The sequence below is a fragment of the Corapipo altera genome, unplaced genomic scaffold, assembly GCF_003945725.1.
Source record: "Corapipo altera isolate COAL_440 unplaced genomic scaffold, ASM394572v1 0, whole genome shotgun sequence".
NCBI lineage: Eukaryota > Metazoa > Chordata > Aves > Passeriformes > Pipridae > Corapipo > Corapipo altera.
The window spans coordinates 82,962,665-82,985,467 of NW_020884872.1; the positions used below are offsets into that span (position 1 = coordinate 82,962,665).

The following is a 22,803-nucleotide window of genomic DNA, read 5'->3' on the forward strand; positions in this document are numbered from 1 at the left end:
TTAATTCCCTCTAAGGCACGGAGTCCCTGCAGAGACCTCGACAAACTAGGGGACTGGGCAATAACCAAACATATGACGTTCAGCAAGGTAAAGTGCTGGATTCTACATCTGAGATGCAACCTTTGGTGTATGTACAGACTGGGAAATGAGATGCTGGAAAGTAGTCCTGGTCAATGTCAAGTTGAATATCGGTCAGCAGTACCCTGGCAGCCAGGAGGGCCAACCATGTCCTGGGGGCATCAGGCAAAGCATTGCCAAGCAGTCGAGGGAGGGGATTGTCCCAATCTGCTCTGCACTGGTGCAGCCTCACCTTGAATATTGTGTGGAGTTTTGGGCACCACAATATAGGAAAGATATTAAGCTATTAAAGAACATCCAAAGAAGGGTAATGAAGATGATGAAGGGCCTTGAGGGGAACCCGTGTGAGGAGCGGCTGAGGTCTCTTGATCTGTTCATCCTGGAGAGGAGGAGACTGAGGGGAGACCTCATTGCAGTCTACAACATCCTTGTGAAGGAAGACAAGGAGCAGGCACTGACCTCTTCTCTGTGGTGACCAGTGACAGGACCCAAGGCCTGAATACGTGTCAGAGGAGATTTAAGTTGGATATTAGAAAATGGTTCTTCACAGAGAAGTGGTTGAGCACTGGAACAGGCTCCCCAGGGAAGTGGTCACAGCACCAAGACTGACAGAGTTCAAGAAGCATTTGGATGATACTGTCAGGCACATGATACTGTCAGGCACATGATGGGACTCTTGAGGATGGTCCTGTGCAGGGCCGGGAGTTGGACTCATTAATCCTTGTGGGTCCCTTCCAACTCAGTATATTCTCTGATTCTATGACACCTTCCCATTGGCTAAGAAGCAACACCTATTTCTAATGATCATATTCACATAGAGCAGAATAAAATTAGAAACACAGTGCCCATGTAAGGGAGAAAACCTCAACTTGTGTGGTTATCTGTTAAGGATATTCATGTCCTCTTTAATCTGTTTGGACTCTTTCAAGATTCTTACTGGAATACTGTTTCCCTGGACTTGCTTTACTACTTGTGAGGAAGCTATTCTTAACCACTTACTCATCTAAATATCCTGTACATCCCACTGCTAACATAAACAACCATTTCTCTCACTAGCACACAGTCCTGCACTGCAGTAGCGCACATTGACACTTCAGTAGGTAAAAGTAGAGATTAAACTGGGCTTCATTCAGATTTCTTTGTCACAGCCAATTTCTGCTGCCAGAGCATCTTTCTTCAGTTGAGTAAGTAGATTTTAGTGGTAGTGAATACCATTTTGAACCTTTCATAATGCAACAACCAGTGGAGTACAAAGTTATCACCAGCTCCTACAGTAAAATTAAGCCATTAGGAGTAGAAATAAGGTCTAAGGAGTGAGAGGCAGGACTATGAAAGTAAGCAGGTATTTCCCTCTCTGTCACCTTCTCCCTCCTCTTCACACCCCTCAATGACTTCAGAGAATGTCACAGGTTTACTCTTCCAAATATATCTATGTCATCCAACATCCTGTAAGTGCTGTTACTGTGGGTGCAGAATTTAAATATCACACACAGTATTTGTGCTTTTCTATATTCATTCTAGCCTGTGTACCTATTCCACTTTCACCAACCTTTAGATAGTAGTTTAGCATTTGCATTTACCCATTCTCCATCTGAGGCTTTGTTATCTCTACGTTGTTGTCTCTACAATACAGACATTGAGTACATGTTTTATATAATATGCCTTTTGCCCAAGAAGCTAAGCTGAAATACTTATTTGAATGAGAAGCAACTCTGTTGAATTAAGAAGCTCTCCAGCAATAAAGTTCAGAAGAAGGGTTATGTAAGATGAAGTTGTCATTTTCATCTTTTTTAATAATTTAAAGTTATAAAATGGTATCTTCTTAGAGAAGATAACTATTCATAAAGTAATAATATAAATTTTATAGCACCCAGTTGGATTAGATCTACAAAACTGTTCCTTTGAAAAGGATAAAGAAATTAATTATAAGAGAACAGGCTTTTTTTTCTAAGTTTCTTATGAGACAACTCCTAAATCTGGGATACTGAAATTCTACCCAGTTTAAAAAAAAAAAAATAAAAAAAAAATCCCACACTACAGAAAACCTATCACTTACTGTATTCAAGAATTTGTCAGGTTTTACAAGGGTGGATAAAACTGCTTAAAAAGTTGTCGAAGATTAAGATGAGTGTTTTAAAGAAAAGGTTAAATCACTCATAAATTTCAAACACCTTCTCTGGCTTTTATCACAAAACAGTCCATTAGTGGATCTGTCCAATAAATAGTCCTGGTGGAAGGTGGGGTGCATTTGCATGACTGAGTCTCTTGAGTGTGATTGGGAACACTAACACTTGTGTTCACCCCTAAGCTTGAAGTCAAATTTTCCAAGGGCTGTATTCAAGCTGAACAGCAATGCTCATCTTTCTCTTTTTATGAATGTATATTTTACTTTTCTGTGTGGAGTAAATCAATGCATTTGAAATCTGAAACATGTTTGATAGTTCCTTCATTTTCAATCCAGACATTGGATATTATTTTCCCCCTTGGTGTAACTGCTATTTACTGATATTGCAGCTGTGCTAAGAAGACAAAGTCAAGAGTCCAGGCTTCAACAAAATAGTGTCTGTGCAGGAGTCACTCTCTGATGTCTTAATTTTTGCACTGTGTGAGGACAGCTGAGTGCAGAGCACAGGGAATATGCTGGGGACCAAGTGACTGCCGTAGGATTCCTGCCTGCTCTGTAGTACAGAAGAAAATTTTAAGAGAGGCAGCAAATGATCAAAATAGAACAACAGATCCACACAGATAAAGGTCACCTACATCACTTACAGTATGACTAACTTAAAATAGGAGTAGCTTTAAACAAACAATGAAGTTTTAAAATAAGACAGATTAAGTTTACTTTTCAACCTTTAGTTATTCTACTTTTAGGATTTAAGAGTAGCCTCTATAGTCATTAACATCAGAGAATTTTTAGAGGTCAATCTGAGATTTTTCTACAAGTCTTTAACTGTAATACTTGGAGCTTTTAAAAAACTTAAATATCATGTTCATGATAAAACAGCAGAAATCTGCAATGCTCTTTTTTTTTTAATGGAGTTGAGTGAAACTTCATGAAAGTCACTACTTCCAAGAAAATCCATTGTGAGACTGGGTAAAGGGGAATTACCCTGAGAATTTTGTGACTTTTTTTCAATTAGGTTTTCAGTCACTTCTGTCTTCTAGTGGTCAGAGTATTTCAAGCTGAAAGGTTAACAGAAGGGCATTAAAATTCTGTGTGCAGTACAGTATCATACAACCCCATAACGCTCCAGCTCAAGCAACCAAGAAACAGGAGCAACACCTGGATCTGCATGATGCTCTGCCCAGCTTCATTACTCATGTCTGCAAGGAGGATTTACAGCTTCAGATGTAAAAAATGCTGTCTCTGAGCCCTGTGCAAGTGCTTCTGCTTGAGCAGGGTCAGCCTATTCAAAATTTGCTTCTGGCTCTTTGTGCCATGCTCCATCATGCAGTATGGACGTGGTCTGCAACACAGTCCTGTGCTTTGCACAGTAACAGATCATCTCCTTTCAGGTTAGAGTAGTATCAACCCAGTGTCAGAGAAACATTGAATCCGAGATTTTCTCCCCAGAGCTCAGTGAGGATTAGCATGATCCAGAGAAGCACTTATACACATCAGATTTCAGGATCTGTGGTTTTTAATGTTTTTTCAATTACCTGAAGTGGAGGATGTGGAATAGATAATTTAAGTAGAAGGTGACAATGTCAAGCAAATGTAAGAAAAGCACTAAATTCTTCTACTAGAAGAATTACAAGTGCTTTACTATACTCCACTCAGAACCACAGCTGTGGGTGTGTGCTCTTAGGCTCTGAATTTTAATGTTGAGGAAGCTCTTTTATTATTCCTTTGAATAGTTAATGCTGTGTCTTTTTCCTTTACCCCTGCAGTGATGGCTGGGCAGACAGGTATGATGTGACAGAAGGGTACCAAAATGAAGCAGTTGGTGGGATAACGATCAAGCTCCAGTCTCCAGACGTGAAATGGTTCGATGATTACTACCTACAGCTTCGGCCAGAAACCAACCATAGAAATCCATGGTTTCAGGAATTTTGGCAGCACAGGTTCCAGTGCCGGTTGGAAGGGTTTCCTCAAGAGAACCCTAAATATAACAAGACTTGCACAAGTAAGTGAATCTATTACTTCTGCTGTGTGAAACAATCTGACTGAAGGTCCTGTGCAAATAGCTCATGTTGGACTGATGCAACCTTGTTTGGTGAAACAGTGAGTGGGGTTGGAAGGAAGTAAACTTTAATTGCAATACTTGCTCTTTTCAAAATATGAGAAGCACAAATTTAAAAGCATTCAGGTTTCTAACGAAACAAAGGAATGGTGCCTCGGTACCTAACTGCTCTTTATATTTTAAAAACTTGATGCTACTCCATCTCCATAGGCATGTAAACAGTTTCAAAAATAGTGTAATACAAAATGAATGTGTCTTTTCTGAAACAGAGCTAATCATATTGCTTTGGCTCACAGGAACAATGAACGAGCTAATATACTAAAAGTTATCTAAGTCCACGTGGTATTTGTGAACTTCAGATGGAAGACTAGGTAATTTTGAAGATTTCATTAGGTTTTCTTTCAGCCATGGATGATTTCAGGAAACTTCAAAAAGCCATTTTGAGCTGATATTTTTCATTAAATTGTACTAATTTTAGCAAAAATTGCCACAACATTTTGTCACTTCTACACTGCAGAGCAAAACCCTTTTTTTCCCCCATATAGATGTGGCACATTTTTCTGGGTTTTTCTTGTTTGTTTTTTTTTATGACTTCTGTTAATTACTCTTTATTTTGTGAGGTACCAAGCAATACTAAGGTTATCCCTAAAAGTGGGATTCATCATCCAGTGTACAACAAGCCAATCTCACACACAGAGCTCAGATATTTATTTCATATTTGCACAAAGATGGGTGCTAGGTGGTAAATCCACAAAGCTATCATGCTCATTCTCAAAACTTTACTACATGTATGCTTTAGAAAACAAAGTACTATATTTACTTTTACTACATGTACGCTTTAGAAAACAAAGAAATCATGATTCATTGGTTACAATTTACCTAGTTCTCTTATCTAATTATTATTTTACCTCGTATTGGCTGAATGATTCTCCCACTTCTCATGCTAATTAGCCTGCATACTTAGTCTTGGTGGTCAGTGGTCTCAAACTTCCCCTACTGAAATTACCTTTTACCCAGTTGTCTTGGTTTGCAAGATGCAGACTGAGATCTGGGTTGCGGGAGACCAAGGCAAGAGGCCCTGAACTGGCACCAATCCCTTGCATTACAAAGGGCATGGGGACCTGTGGCTGCCAACCACTTAACAAGAGACACAGCAGGAGCCAGGGACTCAGGAAGAAGACTCCAGACTATTTCAAAGGGGTCCTTTGTTCAGGGTCCTTTCTTTGAGCCTAGGAGGCCAGTTTCACTGATAAGGCAAGACCCTGTTTCACAAACCACTTCTCATTCTCTGTAGATCTCTGGGTAATTTTTAAACTATTTCTGACCCTTGAGATATCAGTAAGACAATGGGTATCCTGACAGAGCTGGGGCATAAGGCAGTGCTGTGCTGGACATTAGAGCAACCACAGCTCTAATCTCCAAGGGGTCCTCCCTCCTAAAAATGTCAATATCTTCCACACATCAATGAGACCAAAAAAATGTCTTTAAGGATCAAAGTCTTGGATTTACACAACACAAACCCCAATGAAAGTCCCATTTAATGTTCTTAAGTCTTTCTTTTGACTTAGACAAGGTCACAGAGGAAGTTTGAGATGTAAACCTAATCTAGGAATCCCAAAATCTGTGTACACTTTCAACATTCAACTGACTTTTCTCCATTACTTTTGTTGTTCTACCCTTCCAACACAGTCTGACGCAGGTTTTATTTGCATTATTGGCAGGTACTGTATATTGAGCGGCAAACTTCATTGATTTCCCCACAATAATGTAGATCTCTTTCCTGAGGTGTCAGTGCAGTGAGCATGGCTGGATGAGGGCTAATAAAGACTTGGGTTTTATCATTGTGCTGTGTAAGCAACAACATTTCAATTTGACTTTCCTGGGTTTCTTTTTTTACTTACTTTTTACCAACACTACAAGAATCTAATTTATGTTTCATATGAAAGATCAGAAACTGTGAAATGTAGGTACCTTCAGTGTCTTTTATAGTGCCTAAAATACAATTCACCACCACAAAAAATTATTGTGGGAGTGCAGGGAGATGTTGTTAACACATTAAGTCACCCAGTTGTGGATATAAGACAACTTAATCATAAAGCTTGAATAGCTCAGCATTAACAGCACTCATGACCGGAATGTTTCCCACACAGAGCCACAGTTCAAACAGCTTCCTAAAACCTGGAAATGACAAAACACAAAGAAATGTACAAGAACACAAATCTTCTGATTTGCAAATCATTAATAGAGAAAAGGACCATTTTCCCAAATAGATTGTTCTAATTGCTTTTTCTTCAGTTTTATTGTAATGTTCATCGCCAGACCATTATGGCTAAAAGAATGAAAACCAGATAATAATACCTTCAATTCTTTCTTGTTGCTGTAGGACAAAAAATGGTAATTCAGTTATGGAGTTCCCTGTGGAGTTCCCCAGGTTAACAACATTATAATCAGCAATCAGTTAAAACTGCCCATTTACTCAAGGTTTTCACAGAGGAAGTTTTTAGTCATCATGTTACTTGGTTTTATAGTTTTGATTTTTGTCTAAACCGTCTGCCAAAATTCATATGAAGGAAATTCAATGTTTGGCATGAAAGATGACAGGTAGATTTACTTAATGACTTTTTTTCTGCGTCTTAAGTGCTAGGACACTTATCCTTTTTTTCTCATAATAGCTGTAAAACTAGACAACGATGTATGACAAAAGTGAAAAAACATTGAAGTTAGACAACTTTGCAGATTTACCACCAAGAAAGACACAAATATATTCACTGAGAATTGCAGGAGTGAAAGATTGCAATGCTGGGAGTTTAAGCTCAGAATTAATATGGATTTTTGAGACTGTTATGGTAGTTTTTGTTTCTACCTCATTCCCTATCTTCCATATGAATTTGAAAACCATGTCTTTATATAGATTCTTGTATTTATATTTGTTTTTTTCAAGCACTCAAAGTTTTGAGTCTTAAATTCCGTCACTGCAGACTTCACAGTAAAGATGACACTTGCACTCAATGGCCACTACCATTCCACAGACTGTCCTGACAGTTTCTGCATGATGATGAATATGTTGGCTCTGCTTCAGATTTCACCTGATAAGAAAACAGGACTGTATCATTTAATTTATCTAACTGACTGCATGCTCTTCTCCACAAACTGCATTAAAAAAACAAAATAAAACAAAACAAAACAAAACAAAAAAAAAAAAAAAAGAGAAAAAGAAACGACTACATAAAAAAAATCAAGCTAAGGGTGTTTCTCAGGATTTCAATTAAAGAGATTAATTTTCTTGATCGATGATGGAGAGAAATCAAAACCTATCTTTTGCACCAAAAGTCAAGCAATTCTTTACTTCTTGGCATAATGCTAAAAAGATAAACATAAAGCTGATTGATGCTAATAGATCAAGGTGTCTATATAAAAACCTATAACAATTATGCTAGTGGGAAAAAAATTAATTATTATCTTTAATCTGTTTGTGTTATCATGAAAACATAAGGAATAGTTAACAGTAAAAACAACTCATTTAAATAGCAAGAAGATAAGCACAGGAAGATATGGTTGAAATCTGAGTAATAACTGGCTTCACCTATGCACCAACTATGGATTTAGTTGTTTAAATCTCTTTATTTGCTTTGATGATGCCTGCCTAGTAGAATATTAGGCTAAGTTTATCTCTTTGATAAAAAATACATGAAGTCATAAACCAATGAAACCATCTCCACTGACTTGTGAGGGTTTTTTAACTTTTTAATATAAGCTATTCATAGACAGTTCCAGACAGGTATTATTATGAAAAGAAGACATGATTTGGTAAGATATGTAAAATAAAATTATGAAATCAGTTAGACAAAGAGAATCCAAAAAAAATCCAAAGTAATTTTTATCTCCATTTATTTCTATCAAACATTAAAAAGTTTCCATCCCTTCACATACACTTGTTCACATTGAGATGAAAATTTCAACATCAAGCTCACTTTTCATTTGCAGATTTGAACACACTTACTTAATCCAAATGGGTGTCACTGCTGTTGTTAAGTACATTGATTTTCTTCCCAGCTGGAGCACACCAGAAAGTGAGAAGTTTACAGACTTATCTGACCTGATTTTCAGTGCGATCAGTTTCGTGTCACAGGGGAGCTGCTACAAGCCACCTCTGAACAACAAGAGTCAGAACAAAGAATGTAAAATACATGTTTAAAAGGAAACATATAGTGGCGTCCAGACACTAGGTATTTTACAAGACTTCAATTTGTCTTCACCTCTGGCACCAGTCAGATATTTTTTTTATTATCTAATATCCTAATTGAGTAAATTTTGTAAATAGGGGTGCCAGCTGATCTAGATGAGTAACTCCACTCAATGACCATCTTCAAAGTGCAAAAGGCTAATCCAACACTTTAGTATTGATTACCTTTAGACTTTGAAAACTAGATATTTATGTGCTTGCTTTCTTTAAGACAAGCATTCCACCAGAAATCAAATACCTAGTACTTTTTCATCCTAGTGAGGGTGTTTTACAAATGCATCTTAACACAGAGCAGAAACAAACCCAACATAAGCAAAGTATGTGGTGAAGATCTGGCTCAATGGACATTAGTGGAAAAAGTTGAATCTTCAAAGTTGCCAGGTGAAAAAGCATATTTATTACATTTAGCAGTCTGTTGAATTGTTTATATTGCCTCCCCTGTTAAGTGACATAATTTTTCCCATGCTGTGTAAAAACAGGAGGTATGGATGGAACAGCATTTTTTATGATGATATTCAAACACAGAGCAATACCAGAACACAGATCCCAAATATCTGTGATCCAAGTGTAAGACAGCAAAGAGTAAATAAGTAGAGGCTGATGCTGCTGAAGTAGTTCAGTACCTTATTTTGACTGGCAGAGGTTACAGACTTCAGAAAAAAAATAGCAGTTTCATATAAAGGAACAATAGAAACAAGAATCTGGAGGGAGGTCACTTGTACAGGTACAGTGGGTTCCTGACATTAAATACTGTGGTTTGAAACAGAGAGGCAGAAAACAAATGGAGGCTGGGTCATCACAAAGATAGCCACAGACAGAACACAGAGGGCACTGATAGTCAAGAAAGCAACTTATGTCTGATATGATTGGAAGCAAGAAGCCATTGACAGGGTTTGAAAGGAAGAACATCTTAGTGATGAACAGGGAAAAGGAGAGTTGCAACAGCATTCTGAGGGAGTCTTGGCAGCATGCAGAAATCACAAATTCCATTCATGATTTAACCATGTAGCTTCTCTGAGATAAAAGTACTTTTTCTGAGAGTGCAAAAATTGACATAGAAGGAGAATGACCAATATGTTCTAAGCAATTCAGATGAGGGTTAAGAATTAATTATCTTATTTGCAGAAAGGGAGATTAGAGAAATTTGAGATACATATAAGAAAAGTTTTAGAGCTTAAGGTACAGAAGGGCACATAAAATAAAAATGAAAAAAAAATCTACCTGTTTGTTAAACCTCATCCAGCGCCAGATACTTTTAATGAAGTCAAAAGGCCACACAGAAAGTCCCACAGTTTCAACTGGACAGAAATTTGGTTTCATTATTGGCCCTTTTGGGTTTCCAGATAGAACTAAGGAATAAAACATGCTGTCTAATTTTGCACTGCAACATGCTTATAATCTGTTGGTTAAATGTAAGCTCAAATGCCAAAATTGGTTTAATCAGAACTCAGCCAACAAAACATAAGTACTGTCAGAACGGAAGGGTATTTTCTGTGTTTCAAGGAATGTGTCGTATTTAAACGTCATATTCCCCAGACTTAACATTCCTACACGATTATTTATAGATCGCAGATTAAAACAAACCAAAACAAGTTAAAATTAATTTCCGTCTTTTAAACAGTGAATTAAAAAGCATTTTAATTCTCCTGAATAAATTCTGCGTACCATTCAGTTTGATATTCATGCTTGAGAAAATGGTGTGGAGAAATAGGTGTCTATTTTTTTGTTCTACTAGGATTTACTTAAGCTGTTATTTTTTTTGCTGATCTTGTCAAACTTTACAACAGAAGCCAGACTTCCAATGTTTTGTAGGCAACCAAAGGTGAAGGTCAGCCTCTAGTCAAATTTGTGGGAGCTCTGAGCATGCCTCGGTCAGGTAGGCTTAAATAGATGTAAAACACCAAAGTCAACTAAATACTCAGAAAAAACTTCTGAAAGTCCTCTCTGCATTTTAGGACACTGAATTTGGTCTCTCAGTCATTCTCAACATTTTGGTGCTAATCAACATACAAAGTGTAACAGTGCTGGCATTGGCTTTCAGTTGCAAAGGGTGAAAGTCAGAACTAGTCAAAAGCATTGGACGACTGGATTACATTCAAAGATGTTTGTTTGTGAAATTTGAAAAATGTTCCATTGCAGTATGTTGATTCAATGACACACGCTTTGAAATAAAAGCATTTAAATTAGTAATTTTTTTCCTTATTTCAGTAATACTGAAGTGTTTTGTTTGAAGTTTTTTAACTTACCTTCACATTGTTTCAGTGTTATGCTATGCATTTTGCCTCAGCATCAAAATGACGTTTCCCAGTGTTGCCAACTACCTCTTTTTTCCCCTCAGAATTTCCTTTTCGGAAAAGATAAAATCCAGTCTTGAAGTTTTGTGTTCCTTTTGAATGGAAAGGGACATTTAAACTACATGAAATTTCCCACAGAGACGAAAATATCTCTTCTTTTCAGCCCAAGAACCTGTAATAAATTAAATTAGGAAAACAAATAAATAAATAAAGCATTGTATTTGATTTTTTAGTAGAAAATTGCATCTGAAACCTTACAAATAACACAGAACTGGAAGTTACTTTGTCGTTTCACATTGCTTTAATAGAAAGCCCTCATGAAAGATTTTGAAAAAGGTTTCAGAATAAGTCTTTTACTGTATCTTTAAACAATAATAAGTAGATATGAACATTATGCTTTACCTTGGTTCATGGGCAACCTGTCCTGTATTTTATAAGATTGCATGCATTTGTTCAGTAGAGACATGCATGTTTCTGAGATGACTGACTTGGTGACATGCCATCCAGAGCACACAGATCCCAAAGAGCCCCACTGGGACAGCACAGTCCCACTGACAGACCTAAGATGTCATACTGTATCCTGTAGCAGACATACACTACCATGTCTTTGTCGCAAGATTAGCCTGTTGTCCTGATTTTTCCTAAGATAGTCACTAAGGCAAAGGAAAAAAAATAGGGAAACACATTGTCTGGTGGACTTGAACTTCAAGTACTGTGAGCAGAATGTGAATGTGGGTTATATTTGCTAGCAAAACTAGAACTCATTTCTGTCAGCCTCTTGTCTCTCAAAACAAATTAGCAAAAAGAATCACTGAAGTTTTTAATTACATATATATGTGGAAACTGTATAGAAACTAAATTGTGATATAATCATGGGGAAACATCATGAAATAACTGGAGACTGTAGGCTATACCTGTTGTTTCCATCATAATGCCTCTTGGGATTTTTTCATAAAAAACCTTTTGATCACTGAGAAATTTTATAATAATAATAAATCCCACTACTAATTTCCCTTCATTTTGATGTAAATTCATTGTAGAGCAAACAAAGTGCTCTGCACTTCAAAAAAAAATGTTCTCCCACATTGTGGCTCTCATTTTGTTCTGTTTCTCCTCAGGGAATGCAATATGGGGGGTAGGGGGACTGCCTGGAATGTAAAGTATTTTCACTCTTTTACCCTTTTCCCATTCTTTAAAATGCAAAGTTTTCTCATCTTTGGAAAAGTTAGAAAGCAGAAAAAGCATATTGAACCATGGTAATTTTGCAGTCTTTCGCATCCTTGCTTGATGAGGCTTTGCAACATCACCAGCTGGCAAGTAGAAAAAATTATATCTTTTCTTCCTTCAGGGTAAAAAATAGGAAAAAAAAAAGAGGAATGACAGGTCTTGCATCAAAAAAATTGTAAAATAATGTAATTTATTGAAGAATGCTTATTTGCATGTTAAGAACTGGAAACAATAGACAAATTTCAGAATTTCCTGCAAGAGGTAGGTTTGGTTTTTTTGCTTTTCCATATTCGATGAGACAGAGTCAGTCTTGGAGAGTCTTTTATTAGTCCTACTGGTAGCTGGGACCAGCAGTGCTGGGGGCTGCTGGAGCAGCTCTGGAGAATGGAAGCAGTCCGGAGCTGGCTCACTCTGCACAGAAACTACCAGTATCCCTAAGTGCTTTCTTGAATCACTGCCCATAAGTACACTAATTATTTCTAAATAAATCCAAGAAATGAACTGTTGTTAGTTGGAATAATTTTCTTGGTGAAAGAACATATTTCTTTTTCATCATCTATGTATTTGTGTTTTGGAGACATGACAACAGAAAAAAATCAAATTTGGATGAGGAGTTTAGTGCTGGGCCATTTCCACACAGTTAACCATACAGTAGAATTACAGAATAGAATGGTTTTCATTGGAAGAGACCTTAAAGATCATGTAGTTCCTGTCCCCCTACCATGGGCAAGGACACTTTCCATCAGACCAGGTTCAAAGCCCCATCCAACCTGACCTTGAACACTTCCAGGGATGAGGCTTCCTAAACTTCTCTGGACAACCTGTGACGACATCTCAACACCTTCACAGTAAAGAATTTCTTCCCAATATCTAATCTAACCCACCCTTTTTCAGTTTAAAGATGTTCTCCTTTGTCCTATCACTACATGCCCTTGTGAAAAGTCCCTCACCGGCTCTTCTGTAGCCCCCTTTAGCTACTGGAAGGCTGCTCTAATCATCAAAGCTGGCTTCAGAGCCACCCCTGCCCAGCTCCCCATAAGAACGCCCAGGTTCATGCCAACAGGTTGTGTCAACTCAGGTTCCACACAGCTGAGTTTGCCTTCACATGGCCCCAAGCCTTGTTCCATGAGGTGTTGCTGAGCAGCACGGTGTGTTCCGGCCTGCACAACCCACGTTTATCCACCACTGGAATTCTGCTGAAGTCTCTTAAAGTGAGTCACTCCCAGAAGAGTGGGCAGAAACTGTGCATGTTTCAATGCTCTGAGTTCATAACATTCTCAGACTGTTCTTAACCTTTGGTATAGTTACAGTCATATAATAAATTTGGAAACATACAGACAAATCCAGACATACACAATATATATTTAATCAGGAAAAAGCACAGATATTAATCATCTGCTCCAGTGGCAGCGTATTCCTAAGCTGATATTTGATACATTTAACCATATTGTAAATGCTCACCTGAATCCTGTATATATTCCTAAATGCCCTATAGAATAAATATTTACATACTTAAATTTCCCATGAAACCCATGAAAATTTTGCTTTAATTTCAGGGACAGTGTGATAGGACCTCAAACCTCCAGCCAATAACAAGCAGATTGGATTATGCAGAGGAAAAACAGGGAGGTAGTGAGAAGTAGTCATCTTCCTGAGGAATATTTGGTCTAAAGAAAGGTGGCAGATAAAAGGTAGTAAAAAGGAAGCATTGTGAGATGGGAAAGTGAAGGACAGATGGGTTATCTGATTTGCCAAGAAAGGGACAGAATATGTCTGTGTAATATTTTGTAGACATAAATGGCTATATGGCTTCAAATCTGGAACTGCCTCATGATCTCACAGCTTGAAAAATAATGGAGTAAGCCCTTATTTACTTACCAAAATTTCTTGGACAAGAAAGATAAAGGAATAAACTTAACGAAATTCAGGGATCTGTGCACATTCTCTAGCCACTCATTTTTCAGAGAATTCCACAATGTTTGATCATTTATGTTTCCAAGCACTGTCCCACTTTCCTCATTAGGTAAGATGCGATTCACCATGCATTCTTCCATTGCCTTGTACATCTTAATTTCAGGAGGCAGAATTCTTTATTTCTGCAGTAATTATCATGATACAGTGTTAATATTTATTGGCTCTGAGGTATTGCAGTGCATATTATTTTCCATAATCATTTGGACAGAAACACCAACCTCTATACAGATTCATGAATAGGTTGATATATTGTTAGTAACGTTCGTCTGAAAATGAGCTAGGTCCTGAAAAAATTGCTCATGCCTACCATAGGAAAGGTACTTAAGCCTGTCAAAATTATAGTAAGAATTGACTGGAGACCTATGAAACGCAGGTTTGTACCTGTCCCCCTCCAACTTTTGCTGTCTGCAGCATTCTGGGAGCAATGCTGAGTCTAGTTGCAAACTATGGGCCAAGAAAGATTCACAGCTTAGGGGAGTTTTACTCTGAACTGGTTGTAGCATGGTCCCAAGCTTTGAACACCCAGTTGCAGCTGTGGTGCATTAGATGCTTTCCTAGGGCACTTTATCTGTGTTTTCTTGGGGCACTTCATCTATGTCTGGGGTACACATCATTTAGTGTCTTTCAAAAGAAATTTGATATATTGCTCTGAAACGGTGACACTCAATCCAGCCCAAAACACAGTGACTGAGAATGAGTTGGAAATTTGTTTTTGAAAACCCATACCTGAACTGAACTAAAATAATAATGTAAATATACCCTGCTTCTCCCAACACACCAACATTAAATGGCATCACACTGGATTTTCCAGCTCACAGGAAAGTAAGACATTTTTCTGTCTTTCCTCACTGTTTTTTCTTGTATGAAAATGAAGAAAAACAGGTCTTTTACAGATAAATAGTTTGCTTTGTTTTTTGGTCTTTTTTTTTTCTTACTCTAATAGAAAAGACTTCTACTATAGATATTGTAAGAAGGCATATAGGTTACAGTCTGTGGATATTTATTCTCTGCCCAGTCATTCTGTTTGAACTCCTCAAATTCTGTTAGATTATTTCATTATTCTTGCTTAAGAATTTAATCTGTAAACTCAATGTCATTGAAAACTACCAAAGCCATCAACATTAAATTCATCCATCTCTCCATGTCATGAATGACTCTGTGTCAGGAAAAGTTCTTAGCTGAAGACAGAACTCATGGATGAGGTATAAGAATAAGAATTTCTGTTAGAGTTCCAGCAAGAACAATATGCACTAACTCTCAAGTGAGCAATGTGTTTAAGGCTAAGTCATACAGGTTGCAGAGATAAATTTAAAATATTTTTCTTTTTTTTTTTCACTGAGTGAGAAAACTACCTTTTAGTTTGTGTATTCAGTTTTCCCTTAAACCCGCTTCTAGAATCACTGAGGTAAATAAGGGTTACTTAAGTACTTCAAGTCTAACGTGTCAAACTACTTTATGAAATCGGTTGAAAATCACTTTCAGCCTTGATTTGGGTTTTTTCCTGGGTTTTTTTTTGTTTGTTTGTTTGGGGTTTTTTTAATACTGGTATTTTTTAAGGCCATATTAAGGTATACTAAAGAGAAAAAAAATATTTTGTCTCAGTTTTTGAGATGTTCCCTTACCTACAAAGTCTTGTGGTACTATAAACTGACCTCGGCAGGTTGGATTTGTCCCTATATAGCCAAGTGTGACAATTAATATCTCAAGTGAATGTTTTCGCCAGCAGTAGAAGGTATATTAAAATTTTCACAAAGGCTAATTGCCTCACAACTCCATTGACAATTTCCAACAGCTTCTAGGAAGAGCTAAGTATTACAAATCATCAGGTGAAATGAATGAGGCTCAGTGTTTAAAGAAAAACAGAATAATAATTCCATAAAAATGAAACACAAAGCCCAGGGGAGAGTGTTTCTGTAAGTATTAAGTTATTAGATTTTTAGGCAATCATATGCAATAAAGCAGTCGAAAATGTTTTATGATAAATACTATTGCCGATGCAAATCTGATTCATTCTAATGGCAACTATAATTAACTGCATGATGTGTGAGCTCTTAATTTTGAGTATGAATAATTGGTTAAACCGAGTTTTGTGTATTGTAGTGTAATACACTTGTAAAATTTTCCACTTAATTTCAATTAATATGGGTTTTACATGTGCTCCACTGTTGCAGTTTTTATGCCTATTATTTTTAATTAGGAAACAGCAATACCTTGGTAGAACAGAATGAATGAGCAGCACTGTGTGTTTCTTGCAACTTTTTTTGTGAATACTTCAAGTTCATATCTCTTAGCCTTCCAAAATGTTAATCACTGCTCATGAGGCTGACTGGAACTGGTAGTGCCAGCTTCTGCATGAAATAGAAGGGGAAAAGGGGTCTCTCAGTCCTCTCATTCACTTACTGACCTCTACACACTGTTTTTCAGTTCAGATTATGTATTTTACCACCCTTCCTGACATGTTCCTATATATTTTAGTGTTTAGAACTGTGTGGTGATGTTCTCATTCACCACTTAAAAGGGGAGCTTGTATGTATATGCACTTATTTTATGATGGGATCAATCACCATCTGGATATTCTAATTCTTCTCTGCAAAAGGTATCTAGACACTCTGTGTTGTTACTAATAATACTGGATTATAAAAAATAAAGACCTTTTTATTGCACTTTTCACAGCAACATAAATAGAGAATAGAAGTGTAAACAGGTTTTAAAAGCCAAACAAAGTAAGATTCACTGATTCTGGCTAAACAGACCCAATGCCTAACCTCTTCACAGACCTGTATTGTATCATCATCCTCACTTCATAAAGATAGAAGTGCAAGAGATGTAGAAGTAGGAGAATTATTAAGGTAGGAACTTTTGGTACAGTAAAAGAATGGTGCCTAGGTGAGTCTGTTTGCACAGGCTTGGTTTCATGTTGCTGAAACAGAAATGTTTTCATAGAATCACGGAATGGTTTGGGTCACCCAGTTCCAACCCCCGTGCCATGGGCAGGGACAGCTTCAGCTAGACCAGGTTGCACAGAGCCCCATCCAACCTGGCCTTGAACACTTCCAGGGATGGGGCAGCCAAAACTTCTCTGCTTTGATTCACTGTTCACTGCTTTTCTACCAGTTGTAGACCTTTTCTTAAGGTCCATAGACCTCATATTAGCATTTACACCTAAACTAATATTTCTAATGTTTTGGAGAGATTTCTGCAGGTGGGGAGAAGTTTCTGGATTCCCCAAAACACTATATCATAATGTCCATGATTCATGCTTTAGGAAGACACATGAAAGAGCAGCAGTCGAAAAACAACACAGATGTGGTGAGGTGATGAGCTGCAGAGGAAAAGGCATTATTTGGATAATAAAATATTTAGGGAGAACCTCTCACATTTCTTTGTTTTTATTTTAACATTGTCAGTGTGTGTATCAGTAAAAATATCTGCTATGAGCTGTTGAAGACACTTTAAAATACTTTTTCCTCTATTAATAATCAACCCATCAACAGATGTCTGAAGAGCTGACTGTATTACAGCTCTATGCACTAACCCCCTACTTGTTCCCTGGCAGGCGAGATGACTCTGAGGACACAGCACGTTCAGGACTCCAAGATGGGCTTTGTAATCAATGCAATATACTCGATGGCATATGGGCTCCACAACATGCAGTTGTCACTGTGCCCAGGCTACGTGGGCCTCTGTGATGCCATGAAGCCCATAGATGGTCGGAAGCTCCTGGAATCCCTCATGAAGACTAACTTTACTGGGGTCTCTGGGGACATGATCTTGTTTGATGAGAATGGTGACTCTCCAGGAAGGTAATGTTGACAATTGTCAAGCTGTTTAATACCAGAGATGTTAAATGTGTGTAATGAATACATGCAGCCTTGACATCAGAGTAAGATTTCACTTATAGTTTCACATTTCTTGACTATCTGTACTTATTTTTAAAAAATAGCTTTTTTTAATGTGCAATTTTATTGTGTCAAAGATATAGATTTTCAGTCATAAAAGCTTCCTGCATGAATTTTCATTTCATCTGTAGCATTTAAAGGTTCTATTACTCAAAACAAACCATCAGATCTTTATGTTTGTAGATCATGATGGCCACCACAGCATATTTCTCTCTCTATTTGAGTGTTTAAATGTATGTGTTTGATTGAGCAGCAAACAATCATAGCAGATAGACTTCTTTTATTAAGAAAGAAAAAACAATATCATAAATATTGCATTGTTTTTTTCTGGGATTTTCTTTTAAATCAGGATTATCAAATAAAGCCTTATACAGGCTCGTCACCATCTTCATTGCCCTTCTTTGGACACTCTCTAATAGCTTAATATCTTTCTTGTATTGTGGCACCCAAAACTGCACACAATATTCAGGGTGAGGCCGCACCAGTGCAGAGCAGAGCGGGACAATCCCCTCCCTCAACTGGCTGGCGATGCTTTACCTGATGCCCCCCAGGACATGGTTGGCCCTCCTGGCTGCCGAGCACTGCTGACTCATATTCAACTTGCAATTGATCAGGACTCTCAAGTCCCTTTCCATGGCACTGCTTTTTCAGCATCTCATTTCCCAGTACATACACCCAGGGTTGCCACATCACAGGTGCAGTATCTAGCACTTTCCCTTTTCCGTCTACATTATTGGGAAGTTTTAAAACATCTTTGTGATGGCACCATATAAACAGATGACTAGAGGGAAAATTATCTATCCTGTACACTCATTTAAATTTTGTCTTGTCCCACTAATGTGAACGGAAAGGAGAGCATTAACTTCCTAATAGAGTTAGGTAGGAAAAGGTAAATTCATTGATAAGAATATTTTGATATTTCCAAAAATTTCTGCTATTTCAGAACTAATTTTTTTTCTTATCTTATTTGAAAACTTGCAAAGTCAACATTCTCCCCAAAAGCAATCAGAATAACCACCCCAAAAAAGTCTGTGTCTGTATCTGGAGACACAAATGTTCAAACTCTTCAGACTCAGAATTTAAGGAAGTGCACTGTGAGCTGGCAGGACAACTCAGGTACAAACTGGTAGAAATCTAGGAAAATTTCAAATGGAGACTTATTTTCAGATCTGTTTTAGCATGAGCAAGAGTGTCTTCTGCTAAACACTTCTATTTTCACAAATAGCTGAATTTTGAAGAAATGTGTTAAGTCTGATTTTTTCTGACCTAATTCTTTTTAAAAGGCTTGTCCCAGACTTCTCTGAAAGGTTTCGTCTTTGGTTTTACCGGTGCTCAGTTGCAGTGAATTGCATCCTACTCTATTCCTGTCTGTTTCACTTGTTTCTTGCAGAAAAACTGAAGAATGCCAGGAATAAGTGATGTGTGACCTGTCACAAATAAACAATATGTGACATGACAACATCTATGACAATATCTAAATATTGCAAAGAGGTCTTTGTTTTATCTTGTCCTCATACTGGCATTCTTAAAAATAATGATTTAACACCATTTTTTTTCAATTTAATTGAATATCTAGAATATTTTTAAATTCAGTTCTAAGAAAGATGATGAAGGAATTATATCATGTACAGTCATTTGCTCAGTCCCAGGACATAACTGTTTCACTGAAGAGCATGGGAACACCATGTTGATGGGGACACCATGAGCACCTCAGGATAGCCAAACTTTAAGAAAGACCAGTTTCCCTGGATTTGTGTGATATTTGTGTCTACTCAAACCAATGAACTTTGTATCTTTCGAATTATAGTTCTTTTTCCCTCCTCTCTAACAACAGTCACATTATTACATCTAGTCTGTGTGCTTAAATCAGACAACATTCAGTCAAAATTTACTCTTTCACAATTAAGAAGATTTTATAGGAAACTCCATCTCTAACATCCAGGTTTTGAGTGGTGTATGGTCTTTTGAGCACTGTCAAACAATATTTGCAAGAGGTGGGAGATGGTGCAGTCATAGTGGAACAACTCATCTACCCTGCTCACTTACATTGATAACTGCATCTTCACTTCATAAAACTGGAATTTAAATCCTCACAGCTGTACTATGGTGGTGGTGTTAAGCAGGAAATCAGAACATAAAAACCCTTTCTGACCTAGATAGTTCAGGATTTTGATGTATAGCAAAAGGCATTTGATATTATACAACAGATGATTAATCCCACAAGTTACTTTGAATCCTGGCCCTATTCCAGATTCCTTAATGTATATGTTGAGTTTTAAGCAGAGACAGTCTAGTGTAGGGCTTGTTTTATGTGAGACAGAAGACATGGAGAAAAACAAAATGAGTATGGAAGGAAGAGCCATGATTTCTCAGGAAGATAACAACTATCTGTAAATACTATAGAAACTCTAAAGAGAAACTGAGAAGGCAAGAAAAGGCAAGAAAAACAAGTTGCTGGTGTTTTAACTATGCTACCGATAGAATATGAATTCTCAGCAACTTCATGGCACTCCTGTTTTGATACAAGTATTTTGCACTGTGATTAGAGCACTGCTGGAAATGTGCTATTGCACCATCTGGTCTCTCCTATCCTAAAGTGACAAACTGTCCCTGTGCTATCTCAAGGAAGCTCCAGGGAACCAGTGACTCATGAACCTCCACTATAGCGATGGACTTACTGAATCTGGCTGTTTCTATCTGTCCACCAATGCTGTTCTCCAAAGAGAAGAGAGACATGAGTTATTCAGACAATAGTATATTTAATTTTTTAGGTTCCTTTCCAGTATTCTCCTTGGGATACTGAGTTTTGGGATGTATGGAACTACTACAGGAGGGGTCATTGGGTTAGGTTCTGTGGTCTGTTAAGCACTGATAGTACTTTTGTTCATCTCTCCATGAAAGTCTGAATTGATAGCTTTAACAAAGCTTTACTCATAGGAGGGTTGCAATGTCCTGACAACGATGAATACTGACTCCACAGTGACTTCTGGGCTAACTTTCTGGTTAGCCTGTTTAATCCTTGGACAGACTGTTATTATGTTTGTCAACGTTAGAAAAAAACTTAGTTTATAACCATGCGCAAAAGCCTCTTTATTTGGATTTGTGCTTATGTTGTCTGAATTCAATTAATTTTTGTCAGTCTGGCATTCACATCTCCAACTTTGAGGAGGTCATTAGCAAAGCTGCGGAAATTTCCTTTTTTATATAGGATGGAAAGTAAAATATTTCAAAATCCATAAGTATCATAAATTTTTCATTCTGCCTGTGTCATTGCTTATTTTTTCTTCTTTTGTAAAGACTCAAGAGCCATATAATATGCATAATATCACATTGTCCATTCAGTCAGGCTCCAATTTCATTTTCTTTCAGAGATTGCTTGCAGTTCTGATCCTGACCTGTGTGTGATTTTGGCACTGAATCTCTGCCATGCAATAGTTTCCCCACTGTGACAGTTAGACTGTTTCTTGATTCAAAGAGAATCAAGAAGAGACTAATAGACATAGAATAGTTTTACTGTAAATTTTTTTATGTGGGAAAAATACTGACATTAGATAGAGTATGGCTACTCCTTGTCAGTGTTCAAAGGATTTCCTCAAAGCTTAAAAGACATACTTGAGTATCTGTCATGGTTTAACCCCAGGCAGCAAGCAAGTACCATGCAGCTGCTTGCTCAGTCCTCCACCAGTGGGATCAGGGAGAGAATTGAAAGAGCTAAAGCTAGAAATCTTGTGGGTTGAGATAAAGATGGTTTAATAAGAAAAGCAAAAGCTGTGCACATAAGCAAAGCAGAACAAGAAATTCTTTCATTTCTTCTCATGGGCAGGTAGGTCTTCAACCATCTCCAGGACTTCAGGGCTTCATCAAATGTAATGATGACTTAGGAAGACAAATGTCATAACTCCAAACATCCCCTCCTTCCTCCTTCTTCCCCCTACTTTATATACTGAGCATGATGTGATATGGTATGGAATATTCCTTAGGTCACTTGGGGTCAGCTCTCCCGGCTGTGTCTCCTCTCAACCTCCCATGCACTCCCACCCCCTTGCCAATGTGACAGTGTGAAAAGGCCTTGGCTTTGTGTAAGCATTGCTCAGCAATAACAAAAACATCTTTATAGTAGAAACTCTTTTCAGCATAAATCCAAAACACAGCTCCATACCAGCTACTGTAGAGAATACTGACTCTACCCAACCAAAACCAGCACAGTATCTTACTTAAGAGATTGTTTGATTCAATAAGCTGGTTCTTTTACTTATCTGTATATTGGACTTCAGAAATTACATGCTGACAATATCACTTGTAATCCAACCCTGTCTGTATGCTTTGCTTTTGGGACAAATTTGGTGCCTGCTGACAGGAAAGATGTCTCCTTGTTTATGAACCAAGTAGCTTTTCTAAATCCATGGTTGTGTTAATCTTCTTGGTCTATATCCTTTGCTTGTTTTCTGTCAATGAATTCCATAGTGCTTAGACAGCTTAATGTAAAATTCACTAAAGAAGAGCTAAAGAAAAGCTTGACATCATTGGTTCATGAGTGGCTCAGTTTTCCAAGCATGCCTTACAAGAAAGTGCTAAAAGAACAGGCCTGTAAGACAGAAAGGTGGGCTGGTGTTCAGTAGTAGGAAGCTAGTGAGTCCTATGCTGCTCCACAGACTTTCTGCAAGACTCTGTGGGAGCTGAAAAGGAAGTAGGAGAAAGAGGAAAATGAAACTGAAAACTGATCAGCTCTATCTTTGACCCAAAAGCAGCCTAGGACTGAGTCATGAATGTACTTTCTCTTCCACACTATACTGTACAAGAAATTAAATATGTTCTGATCACTGGGGAATTATATGAAAGTGATTGTAAGGATGGGAGAGACTATCATTTGCTGCTGCAATGGTGGAGAAGTAAAAAAAAAAAAA

General features: G+C 37.6%; 1 protein-coding gene across 8 annotated transcripts in view; it reads left to right on the top strand.

Moving 5' to 3' along the window:
- The window catches only part of GRM5 (glutamate metabotropic receptor 5), a 239,810-nt gene that overhangs the window by 170,126 nt on the left and 46,881 nt on the right, over nucleotides 1-22,803 (top strand). For all 8 annotated transcript variants that reach the window (XM_027653971.1, XM_027654134.1, XM_027653904.1 and 5 more), the window contains 2 exons: nucleotides 3,970-4,205; nucleotides 17,557-17,803. In XM_027653971.1, the coding sequence (XP_027509772.1) occupies nucleotides 3,970-4,205; nucleotides 17,557-17,803 (483 nt within the window). The remainder of the gene's footprint in view (nucleotides 1-3,969; nucleotides 4,206-17,556; nucleotides 17,804-22,803) is intronic.